At 53.2% G+C, this 12,953-nt stretch overlaps 1 protein-coding gene across 7 annotated transcripts in view; it reads left to right on the forward strand.

Moving 5' to 3' along the window:
* Hdac5 (histone deacetylase 5) overlaps positions 1-12,953 on the forward strand; it is a 35,123-nt gene that overhangs the window by 12,930 nt on the left and 9,240 nt on the right. For 4 of the 7 annotated variants that reach the window (XM_052194032.1, XM_052194033.1, XM_052194037.1 and 1 more), the window contains 7 exons: positions 10,576-10,835; positions 10,936-11,080; positions 11,165-11,279; positions 11,775-11,905; positions 12,083-12,229; positions 12,318-12,430; positions 12,698-12,829. In XM_052194032.1, the coding sequence (XP_052049992.1) occupies positions 10,576-10,835; positions 10,936-11,080; positions 11,165-11,279; positions 11,775-11,905; positions 12,083-12,229; positions 12,318-12,430; positions 12,698-12,829 (1,043 nt within the window). Of the gene's footprint in view, positions 1-3,858; positions 3,972-10,575; positions 10,836-10,935; positions 11,081-11,164; positions 11,280-11,774; positions 11,906-12,082; positions 12,230-12,317; positions 12,431-12,697; positions 12,830-12,953 lie in introns of all 7 variants that reach the window. The other 3 variants (XM_052194034.1, XM_052194035.1, XM_052194038.1) reach the window with 2 other exon arrangements.

Raw genomic sequence — 12,953 nt, forward strand, 5'->3', positions numbered from 1 at the left:
AGGATTAGGAAGTGTTACTTTGACCACAGGGCCTTAAAGACCTCCCCCTAACCCAAACTCTAGGATTCCTAGCCCTGCCACCTTCTCTGGGATCCTTGGGTTGGGGTCCCCCCTTCCCCCCCCCAGCTGGCCACTCCTTTCTTTCACTCCCAGGAACCTGTTGCCACCAGGCCTGCACCGCAAGATGCTTCCTCCAGGGAGGGGCCTGCTGGACCCATGCCTGCTTGGTCCCTCCTGGCAGTGGCTGGCTTGGTACTAGAGAGAGAGAGAGAGAGAGAGAGAGAGAGAGAGAGAGAATGAATATGTGTAAATATGTGTATGTGTACTAGAGTTCTTGACTCTGGATATGTGGGTGTGGATCTGAAGGTTTCAATTAGAAGGTGGGAGCTGTATTTCTCTCTTGACTCTCAGCTCTCCAGGGCTAAGACCTCAGTAGGATTGGAAGAATGTTTTGGGACGGTTTGGAAAATCCTTGGAACGTGATTTGCTGTCGGCTTGGTCGTAGATCAGGATGTCCATTCAGCGTCCTAGTGTAGGGCAGAGTCATGGAGACCAGCCCTGCAGTGTGCCTCCCGAGTCCCTGGGATGGAGCCCAAAAGGCTGGTGCTTGCTCGGAGCTCCTGGAGCCATAGCCCCTGTCCTCAATCCCCAACCCTTGGCCTCTATGTGTTCGAGTGGACTTCTGAGTGGTTAAGGAATGTCTGCAGAGCATCACCTAGGGTGGCTTCTAGCTGGTCACCTATTCTGCACTAGGCTACAAGTTGTCCCCAAGTTCCCTCTTATTTACTCTTCTTTGGTTTAGACACCAGAAACCCTGAAAGTTTGGGACCATGTTCTTCTATCCCTGGATATACCCCAGCCAATCCCTCTCTCTAGATCTCCAACTCCCCCCCCCCCAACCGGCCTTCTGAGTGTGGCGCAGTCCCTGCTGGCAGGAGGGAGGTGTGAGTCACCCCAGCAGCTCAGGGAGAGGGCTAAGAATGTTCCCCTGAGCAGTTCTGATGCTGTGTCTGTGACGCGGCTGGGGACAGATATAGGCTTGGAGCTTGGCTGCCTTTTTTTTTTTTTTTTTTTTTTTTGGACTCTGGAATGTAAATAGTTGTTTCAAATAGAAACACTTTAACCTTTGGGTTAAAAAAAAAATCCTCCCTAGATAAACATGGCCACGAGGGCCCAGCAGCCTGGTGTTTCCCTTCAGTCCTTTTTCCCTTCATGCACTCTCTCCTTCCAAGTTCTTGAGCAGTCTCCAGACAAGAGACAGAAGCCTACAGCTGACAAAGCCGGTTTCCAGGGGTGCTTTTTTGGATGATGTTGCTGGTGTTCCCCACCCAACGGGCCTTCCAAGATGCTGCCTCTCTGTCCCTTGTAGCAGCAAGTCCTGGGGACTCTTACTTGGGGGCAGCTTTTGCTTCCGCTACTGTCTGTCTTGTTGGCTGCTAATACTCCCCCTCACACACACACCTAGCACAGTGGGTGGTACTTAGATGAATGAGTGTTGGGTGAGGAGGTGGAGGTCCCGCCTGCCTTCTGGCAGGATGCCTAGGCGCTATTCTGGGGCTTGACCTGGTGGCTGGATAGAGACAGCTCCAGTGGTACCTCAGGGTCCGTGAGCTCAAGAGAGAGAGACATATTCACTCCGCTCTTCTTGCTTACGGAAGGGGAAAGGGGCCAATTTCTCTTCCATTGTGGGTGACTGGTGGTGTCTCTGTCTAGCTGCCCTGTCACTGCCCAGTGTGCAACGGGCACCTGCATGTGCCAGGCTCGGACCTAGCTTGGGTATCTTGGGATCTTTGATTTCACTGTGGGATTTCCCCTGACCCACAGCGGGGCTCTAATGTCCCCTTGTCCATCTCTGGTTGAGTTGAGTCATTGGATGCTGGGAGAAGGAATGGCAGAAGAGGCTTCTCTACCGGCTGAGGGAGGTACGAATCTGGTTTGTGCCAGGAAGGAATGCTCTGGATGTCAGGAAGTCCCATGGGGTTCAGGTTTGCAACCGGGGCTTTCCCTGGATGTTCCTATTTAGGCTCTTGAGGCCATTCTGAGCATAGCTGTGTGTCAGGAATGTGTAGGTGTGGGGATGCCAGGAAGGTAGGAAGGGCAGGACTTGAGTGGTACTAATATTGTAATCCACGAGGTGACAAGGATACCCGGGACTTTCCTTACTGGTCTCTTTTAGGAAGGATGTTAATTACCCACGTCCCAGAGTGGAGAAGGGTTAGAGATGTGAAAGAATTTATCCAGAGCACAGAGTAAGTAGGAGCTAAGCTTTGAACTCAGGTCTGTCTGTGTGGGGCCATTGCTAACCTACACAAAAACCTTCTGTCACATTTCTTTAAAAATAGTCCCGCCGGGCGGTGGTGGCGCACACCTTTAATCCCAGCACTTGGGAGGCAGAGGCAGGCAGATTTCTGAGTTCGAGGCCAGCCTGGTCTACAGAGTGAGTTCCAGGACAGCCAGGGCTACACAGAGAAACACTGTCTCTAAAACAAAACAAAAACAAAACAAAACAAAAAAAATAGTCCTTTGTCCGGGTGTGTGTCCTTAGATCTAGTGTCAATGGCTTAGCAACCAGAGCATTGTCTGGACAAAGTCCAGCTTGTCCCTTCAGTTGGGTACCCATCTGCAGTATTCAACCTGTACAACCGTGTGTGGGAGACCTGTCTGTACCTCCTAGAGAATAGGACTCATCTTGGCCCTACTCCTAGGGTGTCTAAGGGTAGTCCCCCTCTCCCAAGTACTTGGAACCACTTGGCCAATTATCTCTCTCCCTGCAGGTGCTTTGGCTCAAAAGAAGATGAGGGCCCAGAACAGAGTAAAACGCTCTCCCATGCAGACAGCCTCTACTGTCCCCATGGCCTGCTACCTCATCTTGTTTTTGAGACCCTCAGCTGTCCCTTCCCCTCTGCACAGCTGCCAGACAGGAAGTCAGATTAACCGTGTCCACACACAGCTGTAACAGCTGTCAGATTGTCAACAGGAATGAGTGCAGGCAGACCAGGGACTGTGAGATTGTGGTTCTCGGGCTTTGAATTGCAACCGAATTGCTGAGGAGATGTGGTCTAAGGCAGGTTGTGAGCTCCGGGGAAGCAACGGATGTACAGCACGCACGTTAGAGTCTGGGCTGCCTCTCGTGTTTCGTGGAAGGCCCTGGTGGGAGAGGGGACTATGCAGAGGGCAGGCGGGCAGCTGTTATCCTAGACAGGCAAATACAACTCCCGGCAGCCTGGCAGTCTGGAGAGGATGTTTTGAGATGCCAGGAGCAGGTGTCTAAACTCATTGGGGGGATAATGGCAAGCAGCCAGGCCGACAGGGTGCCCTGCTGGGCACTGAAGCCTGGCTGTGCATGGAGAATGCAAGCAAGATCTGCCCTGGGGCCCTTGCTGCCCCCACTTCACCCCACCCCACCCCACCCCCACCCCACCTCCACTCCCAGGTAGGAGCAATAACTGTGCCTTTTAATTGCCTGCAGCTTTTGTGCCCAGATAGTCTTGTGATGGTGGGGAGGTGGGAATCTTCTCTTCTAGATAGCAACCTAGGATCAGCTACTTCCAGGGACACCCTTGTGACCCCTACCTGGATTCTGTATCCCTGTAAGGTCTTTTCAGACTCTCAGCCTGCCTCTAGATTTCCAAGATCCCACTACCACTTGTCCCTTTCTCCCTTCTACCTTTGGGCTCTGGCATGCTGGTACCACCCCGGTGCCTTCGTTCAGGTCGCTGGACCCTTGGGGCTCCTGGTTGCATCTCTCGCTGTATTCGGTGCCAGCCTCCAGGCTTTAGCCTTTTGCTTTGTCGGGAGCGGGGCAGAGAGAGCCAGGAGAGTCTAGATTAAGCCCTGGCTCCTCTGCCTCCTTTTCAGGTGACCTTGGACAAGCCTGCTCCCTCTGCGACCTCACTCTCTCCTGCAGCTGGGGGCGTTGAGTTGCTGAGCTCCTGGGCCTTTCCCTTACTGACATTCTGAGGGTCTCTGAGGTCAGTCTCATGTTGCTTCTGTCTGGCTGGAGGAAGGGCTGAGGGTCTCCCAGCACCTTGCCCCAGGAGGATAGAAAATAGCCTTGGGCAGAGGTGTCACCTGGAGTGGGGGCCAGTGAGGTCAGGGATGGGAAAGCATCCCTCCTTAGAGCTGGGGGCCTGGAGAACAGGGGCCAGAGCTTGTGCTTATTAGTTTCAGGTGATGTTTTGGGGGAGATGGAAGGGACCCCACTGTTGAGATTTGAGCTGCAAAAAGCAGCCAGGGAGATGGCCTTCAAGCGCTAGAGCTGAGAGGACACCACTCCCAGAACCTTTTTTTTCTCTTTCAATGCCATCTAGTGCTGGTCATGGTACAGTCTGTAGGAAAGACTCTGATGGTACAGGTCCACAGAGTGACCTTCAGACATCAGGAATGACAGTTAAGGAGTCTGCGCTTAGCATCACAGAGCTTAAGTGATCTGTGAAGTTGGCCTTACATAATTCTAAACATTTGATTTTTTGTGTGCTTTTACTTTTGGTTAAACAAACAAGCACATTATTTATTTATTTATTTAAACTCATTTATGTTTATGATTGGTTTGCCTGCTTTCTATGTCTGTGGACCATGTGATGCCTGGGTGCCTGAGGAGGCCAGAAGAGCAATTGGCTCTCCCAGGACAGGAGTTACAGATGCTTGTGAACTGCCAGTGAGCCTGGGTCCTCTAGAAAAGTAGACAGGCATCATAAGGAGTGAGCGATCTCTCCAGTTCATGTGTGTGTGTGTGTGTGTGTGTGTGTGTGTGTGTGTGTGTGAGAGAGAGAGAGAGAGAGAGAGAGAGAGAGAGAGAATGTCTCTATGTAATCTAAGCTGATCTTGAATTTACTAAACTTCCTTAAACTTGGGAATCACCATGCCTCAGCCTTCCTAATGTCTATGTCATTCTATTTGACTGTTTTTGTTTTGTTTTGTCATTTTGTTTCTTGGACAGGGTCTGACTATGTAGTTCTGTCTAGCCGGGAACTTGCCATGTAGACAAGATGGGCTTTGAACTCAGCAGAGGTGTTTCTGATCTTTTGAGACAGGGTCTGGCAGTGAGCTCAGGTTGACCTCAGTCCGGCACTGAGTATTAGGATCATAGGCATATGCCACCACACCTGGCTGTTGTGTGAACTTTAGAACCACTATTATTATCTTGACTGTTGTTATTGTTTTGGTGATCAGACACAGAGGCTCATACATTAATAGGCAGGCATTTTGCCACTGCGGTATATTCTCAGCCCATGAAACATTCAGAGTAGTAGTCTATAGATTTTGCTAGGTTGTCAAAACCAGAACACACACACACACACACACACACACACACACACGCTCACTCTCTCTCCAGGAGCCATTAATAGTAGCCCTGACAAGCTCCACTGCCATCTCCCCAGGCCCTGTGCCAAGCTCCCCAGCATGCATTCTCAGGCTTGGCAACCTGGGAGGTAGGTGCTCGGCTTCCATTTTGCAGATGCTTGCACGAAGCATGGGAGGCGCCTGGAGCCTTGACTAACAAGCGGTGCTCCCTTGAGCCTGTGCCATCTCTCCCAAAGCCCTCCCTCGGAACCATGACACGATTGTGTTCCCTGGCTCGACGAGTCGTGCAAATTGCTAGGTGAGAGTCACGCCGAGCCTGCACATGTGGAAATGCCGTCTGAATTGCAGTAGAACCTGTTGAGCCTCAATTGGCCGCTCTAGTCACGTAAGAGCACAGAAATAGATCATGGGAAACCGTCCTCGGTGGGGAGGGGTCATCGGCGTCATGGGGAGAGGAGTGTGGAAGTGTGTTCCCCGCCTCCTTCCAAATTCTCTCAAGGCCAAGACAGGGACGAGAAACTTCTTTTTCCATCCTCCAAGGGACTGACAAGGTAATTAGACATTTAAAGAAGCTGCCGGTTGTTGCGAGGCAGGTCTAGGCTACCTGGGATACTGGTGTGGTGCCCCATCTTCTTGGGTGGGCTTTCCTCCGCCTATGCTGTCTGGACTGACATCCCACAGTGGAGCCAGGCTGCGCATGCTTGTGCTGCTTTGGAACATCCTGCCCATGCTGGAGCCAGGTCGCCAGGGTTCAGATCCTTGCTCTGCCGCCCCTTAGCCTGTGGGGTCTTCTGCACAGCCCTTTCTCTATGAAGTGTGGTTTCCAAAGCCTATCACTGAGGGCTGAAACAGACGGTCTCAAGACCCTGTCCCCTCCGGGGAAGCAGCTCCGCAGAGTCAGATACTGCCTGCATAGGCCTTGTTTCAGTCCTGAGTGTTACATAGTTTAATGCTTCCTTGTCTTAGGTTCCTTCCTACCTTAGTGGCTCCTGGAGAAGGGTCTTTCAGAGATAGACAGTAAGCATCTCGGGCCTTCTAGGTGTATTCAAACCCTGGACTCCCTGGTGTTCCCTGGTGGAGTGAAAGGCATGCATTCGCTGCTGGTCAGAGTTTGTTTTCCCTGAACTTTTGATTTGCGATGTCTCTGAGGGAGGGGCATGGCTGGGAGACTGTTCGGAGCAACCCCTCCCTGTTGTTCTGGGGGTAGCTACAGCTAGATCTGTTTACTTTGAGCCCCGGTTACTGTCAAAACCTGTTCCTTGGGACCCATAGCCCCTTATCTGCCTAGAGACCACATCCCTTTGTCTGGGATCTTCTGTTTTAACTGAATTTCATGATTTTGTTGTTTGTTGAAAGGGTTTTACTCTGTAGCCCAGGCTAGACTGGAGCTCACTAGGGTTTTGCTCTGCACCCAGGCTGGCCTAGAACCTCCTGTAGTCTTTTGACTCCGCTCTCTGAACGCTAGCCATGGCTGTGGTTTTTGTTGTCTTCATCATTATTTCATTGTTGTTTTGAGATAAGATTTCTGTGTAGTCCTGGCTATCCTGGAACTCACTCTGTAGACCAGGCTGGCCTTGAGCTCACAGAGAGATCCACCTGTCTCTGCCTCCTAAACTCACAGAGATCTCTGCCTCTGGATTTTTGGGATTAAAGTATTATATTCTTTTTTTCTTTCTTTCTTTCTTTCTTTCTTTCTTTCTTTCTTTCTTTCTTTCTTTCTTTCTTTTTTTTTAGATTTATTTATTGTAATATTTAAGTGTACTGTAGCTGTCTTCAGAGGCACCAGAAGAGGGCGTCAGAGTTTATTACAGATGGTTGTGAGCCGCCACGTGGTTGCTGGGATTCGAACTCAGGACCTTCAGAAGAACAGTCAGTGCTCTTAACCGCTGAGCCATCTCTCCAGCCCCCAAAGTATTATTTTCTTTTTGAGACAGGATCTCACTGACCTACTCATTCTTGGCTTTCAACTCACAATCCTCTGGCCTCAGCCTCCTGAGTATCTAGGATTATAGGATGCAATCTCCAGTTCACCCCTTTATTCTTAGGATAAGTCCAAACTGGCAGTGGACATAGTTTCCCATTAGTTCCTCCTTCTGAGGGACCTGGGCATCTCTTGTGCTATAGTCTCTCCTGGGCTGATGGGGTTTGTGGAGAGAAGAAACCCACTGGATAAGAAGGGAGAGTTAGGAAGGTGTGGGCTCTGCCTAGTTATACCCATGAGATAGGTAGATCTGTTCCTTCTGAGCCAGAGCTTTGTGTGGGCAGGGCCACGTTGATGGCCGGCCAGATAGCACTGCCCACCCGGGATGCTTGTGCTGGGGCTTCTCCATGGAGGCAGCATGGGTCAGTTTACTCCTAAGGCTGCCACTTCCTAGAGGGAACAAGGGTCTGAGTCCCGAGGGTAGGTAGGTGGCCTGTCCCTAGAACCTACACACTCTCTTCACAGGAAGTTCCTGGCATTGGCTCTGGGAACAGGTGAAGTAAGGACCCAAGTGATCTTGGCCCTTCAGAGGTCTTTGCTAGCCTGGGCTCTCGTCATCTTAGTGAATGGCACATGCCCTCTGCCCACCCTTTCCTCTTTCCCAAGGTTCTCCAACCTTCCTAGGTCCACCAGGAGGCAGCCAAGAGCCTCTTCCTGTCCCGACACACCCACTTCCCCTTCCCAATGCTTCGTTGGATTGGCAGCTGCTGTCACCTGCCCTGTTCTTGCCAAGCTGGCAGAGGGCATAGATCCTTAAGGGGATGCCAGGCCAGTCAGGCTCTAGGTTCTGTGCCAGGCAGACTGCATTTTGGGGACCCCATTTCCTTTCTTCCCTGGCTTCCATCCTGAAAGGATCCAGGTTGCTACCCGGCAGAGCCTGGCAAACTGCATGTTGGCCCAAATTAACATTCTCCTCCTGATTCTTGCCCGTATGGGAGCAAGGCTGTGTGGCAGAGCCTTCGGGCTCTCCTGCCACCTGCATACCAGTGGGGCTGTGGTGCCCACTGCAACACATAGCCAGGCGTCTCAGCAGTGTTAGCAGTGGGAGATCTTCCTTACATGAGCCCCTAGTTTTTCTGTAAGGTTCCTGCCAGAGAAGATAGCTTTGCCCATCACTGTTCCAATCTGGGGCAGAGTTATCTGCTGGGATCCAGGATCTTTTAGACTCTTGCCCGTTCCTGGACTGATGGGCTAGCACCTAGCTCCAGCAGCCCCAGCTCTGCAAAGAGCGTTAGGTAGAAGCCTGTCCACTTTTTGCTGGAGTGCTTAGTTTCAGGACCAAGCCAGTTTTGCTAGGAAGCGATAGCCCTCCAGACAGCTTAGGGTTTTGTTGAACGCTGCGGGGGCTGGGGAGGCTAAAGGCAGGCCACCAGCTCCGTCACTACTACCCTGCTTTCACTCTGGGGTAGAGCACCCTTCATGTGGGTGCTGGGGCAGGGTGTGGAATAGAAGGAAAGTGGGAGACTGTGTGCCGGGGTTGGGGGTGGGGGCATTGTGTATGTCTGTGTGTTTGACTCCACCCTTTTGGCCACATCTGGCCACTCCTGCAGATGTGGCTCTGGCCTGGTGGCCACAGAGTCGTCAGTGTGGCTGACAGAGAAACCACAGAGGAATGTGCTCAGCTTCTGCTGGGGGAGGAGTGGGTACTGAGAGACATCTTGCTCAGGCCCTATACACACACACACACACACACACACACACACCCCTCTAGTGGGTCTCCCAGGCATATTAGACATAAAGGTGGTGTGGCTTGGTGATGCTCTTCAGTGCTGTCTTCTCTGAGGACTCACTTACAGGGAGAGGATGGTCTGGGCCTCTTTTAGCCCCTACCATTACATACCCTTCCCACTCTTGATATAGGGTCAGGTGTAGGGGGGTGAGGGTGGGAAGAGCCGTGAGCACCGGCAGCCATCAGGATATCAGGGTTCTGTCTTCTCCCTTGGCCAGGGATGCAGTGGGCCACTTTGCTGGGGACCATCTCCCTATCCCTGTGTAGCTTCCCTGGGCTAGAGTTAGGGAACATAGGATTTTTCTTTGGAGAAGTAAGAAGATGAGCTGGTGGTACAGCCTTTCTCGCTTCCTTCTTCCCAGGCAGTGGTATCCTGCCTTCCCCTTCCTGTTAGCTGTGGTGGCTTTGTGGGGTATGGGTTGGGCTTGGGGCTCCCTGCTGGTATGGTGTTTGCCTGGTTGCCCTGGAAACTCTTGGGCACTGATGTGGAATGACATTCAGTGGCCAGAGGGCAGTGCACGGAGATCAACAGGTCAAGACCCAACCTTCCCATAAGCCAGTTGGAACCTTTCCCGTTCTGCGGCCCAGAGTCCATGTGGACCTCAGAACCACCCTCTACCACGTTTCTCTTTTCAGGGGGTGCTCCCCTGGTTGGAGACTGAGGTCCTAGCCACAGCTCCAGGCTCCGTTATGCACCCCCTCCTTCACTCTTCTTCCTGTCTGATTCCCTTTCCTGTCTCCTCCTCCCACCCCCTCCCTGCACGCCCATTCTCTTCCCCCCTCCCCTCAACACAGCTGCTGTTTGGCTTACTCTATATATAGCGGCATTTTCAGGGTAATTACAATAAAACTGTTGAAAGGAGATAATCCACCAGAGGAAGCCAGGCTGACTCCCAGTCCCATCTTGTCCCTGGCTTGGTGCAGCCCTGCACCCCCTTTCCCTGAGACCCCTGTTCCCGTCTCGCCCCTCAAGCCTGTCCCGATTCCCCGCTTCCCAACCTGCCTCCTTTGCCCTGGCTGGGATGAGATTGAGAGACACACAGAGTACAAGCTGTCTGGAAGGTTCTTACACATCCGACCTCTGCTTCTGGAAGGTTCCTACACATCCGATCTCTGCTTCTCTCTTAGGTGGGGACAAGGCAGGGGACAGTGAGTGAAAGTGTATTAGATTCATATCGTGGTTCTTCAGTCACCTGGCTGTGTCTGGTCGAGTTACTCAAAACTGTCTCTGCCTCAGTTTCCTTATCTGTGAACCGGGTAATACCAATAGAATCAAACTGGTGTGTTACTGTGCAGTGTAATGAGTGGGCCATGCATACATATATATTTTCCCCTCGAACCCAAAGCCTTGTGCATGCCGGGCTGGCTCTACCTGCAGCCCCCCATTGCATAGACTCTTATTGAAGTTCATGGCTTCATCTTTGCCTAAAGAAAGTGGACCATAGACTCCAGAGTCTAGTGAACCTGTCTGGTAGTGTCTTGGGCCCTGGGGCCAGACTGTCATGGCCTAGAGCTGTCTGGGGCTGCCCCCCACTGACTCTCGTGTGTTTTGTGCCCACAGTGGAGGTGAAGCCGGTGTTGCCAGGAGCCATGCCCAGCTCCATGGGGGGTGGAGGTGGAGGTAGCCCCAGCCCTGTGGAGCTGCGGGGGGCTCTGGCAGGCCCCATGGATCCTGTACTGCGGGAGCAGCAACTGCAGCAGGAGCTCCTGGTGCTCAAGCAGCAACAGCAGCTTCAGAAGCAGCTCCTGTTTGCCGAGTTTCAGAAGCAGCATGACCACCTGACGCGGCAGCACGAAGTTCAGCTGCAGAAACACCTCAAGGTGAGCAGGGGGCCTCGGGAGCCACAAGAGGCGCCACCCGCCTGGGCCCGGCTCACCCCCGCTTCTGCTCTGCCCGCCCCTCCCGCACCACCACCCGCAGCAGCAGCAGGAGATGCTGGCGGCTAAGAGGCAGCAGGAGCTGGAGCAGCAGCGGCAGCGGGAGCAGCAGCGGCAGGAGGAGCTAGAGAAACAGCGGCTGGAGCAGCAGCTGCTCGTCCTGCGCAACAAGGAGAAGAGCAAAGAGAGTAAGGCCAGTGGGCGCCGCCTCGACCCCGCCACACCGCAGCCCCGGCTCCAGGCGCCCAGCTCAGCTGTGCCCTGTCCCGTAGGTGCCATCGCCAGCACCGAGGTGAAGCTGAGGCTCCAGGAATTCCTGTTGTCCAAGTCAAAGGAGCCCACGCCAGGCGGCCTCAACCATTCCCTCCCACAGCACCCCAAATGCTGGTAATGGCTCTGGAAGACAAGGGTGGACAGAAGGGTCCTGCTCAGGGGCTGCCTGGTTATAGGAACAGCTTGGGGGGAACCCTGCCTTGCAACCATAATTCTGTAGTCTATTCTAGGAGGGGAGCCCCTCCATCTCAGTTTTTCTTCTTCTCCTTCCCAGGGTCCATGGTTTTCTCTGTAATGTACAATCTTAGCTCCATGCGGGGTAGGGGTGGGCGTACTCCCCCCATGAGGCCCTTCCATAGCTCTACTTTGCTATGCTGGGTGTGGTAGCATATGTCTATAGAGGCAGAATGGATAGGGGTTCAAGTGCTAGACTGGGTTACATAGCAAGTCTGAGGCTAACCTGGGCTATATAAGACCATGTTTCAAAAAAACCAAAATATAAAAACAAAATCTCCTAAGCCAAACAACTAGTTATGATGGTGGCAGATTTGGGGGTGGTGGGTAAGTGGTCAGAGGGTCCATCGTAACCTAGATCTGCTTCCTCCCTAGGGGAGCCCACCATGCTTCTTTGGACCAGAGTTCCCCTCCCCAGAGCGGCCCTCCTGGGACGCCTCCCTCCTACAAATTGCCTTTGCTTGGGCCCTATGACAGTCGTGATGACTTTCCTCTCCGTAAAACGGGTATGTGAGTCTTGGCTCCCAGGAAGGTGGCATCTGGGGTAGGGGTGGGCATGCGCAAAGGGCAGTGTTGCTGCATGCTGCTCAGAGTAGCCCTGGGCCAGGCCGGGCCAGGCAGGGCTGACCTGGCCTTCAGGTTTCTGTGTGGAGGAATCTCGAGCCCCGCTACTCTCTCTCCAGCCTCGGAACCCAACTTAAAAGTACGTTCGAGGCTAAAACAGAAGGTGGCGGAGAGGAGAAGCAGTCCGCTCCTGCGTCGAAAGGATGGCACCGTTATTAGTACTTTTAAGAAGAGAGCGGTTGAGATCGCAGGCACGGGGCCTGGGGGTAAGAGCTCCGCTCCTGTCCTACCGGAGAAGGCCTGGGAGGAGGGGTGGCTCAAAGCAGGCCCAGGTGACAGCCGCTTCTCCTGTAGTGTCGTCCGTGTGTAACAGTGCGCCCGGCTCTGGCCCCAGCTCTCCCAACAGTTCCCACAGCACCATCGCTGAGAACGGCTTTACTGGCTCGGTTCCCAACATCCCCACCGAGGTACAGGACTGAGCGAGGCCCGGGGTGGGGTGGGGGCGCAGAAGCGCTTGCTTTCTTTTGGAAGGAGGAGTTTGGCTCTTTCTGGTCTGATTGCTCAGCCAAGAGGCCTCTGTGTTCATTTGGAGGGTTCTTGCCTGGATGTGTTGCCTTGAAAAGAGATTTGTCCCACAGGCTCCTGAAGGGCTCTGATCTCTGTCATCCCTGGTCTAGGTTGCCCTCCTGGGCTGTCTCTCCTTTCATGTTCTTCTCTCCCGACTGCTCCTCTAGATGCTCCCCCAGCACCGGGCCCTCCCTCTGGACAGTTCCCCAAACCAGTTCAGCCTCTACACGTCTCCTTCTCTGCCTAACATCTCCCTAGGGCTGCAGGCCACTGTCACTGTTACCAACTCACACCTCACCGTAAGTACCGGGCATGTAGCCTAGCTATGATGTTGACCTTCCCAAGGCCCTGAGGGAGCTGAGACAGCTTGACCTGATCTGGTGGGAGGGCAGAGTTCCTGGTCGGAGGGATGTTGGTCGGAGT

Source organism: Apodemus sylvaticus, chromosome 10, assembly GCF_947179515.1.
Source record: "Apodemus sylvaticus chromosome 10, mApoSyl1.1, whole genome shotgun sequence".
Taxonomy (NCBI): domain Eukaryota; kingdom Metazoa; phylum Chordata; class Mammalia; order Rodentia; family Muridae; genus Apodemus; species Apodemus sylvaticus.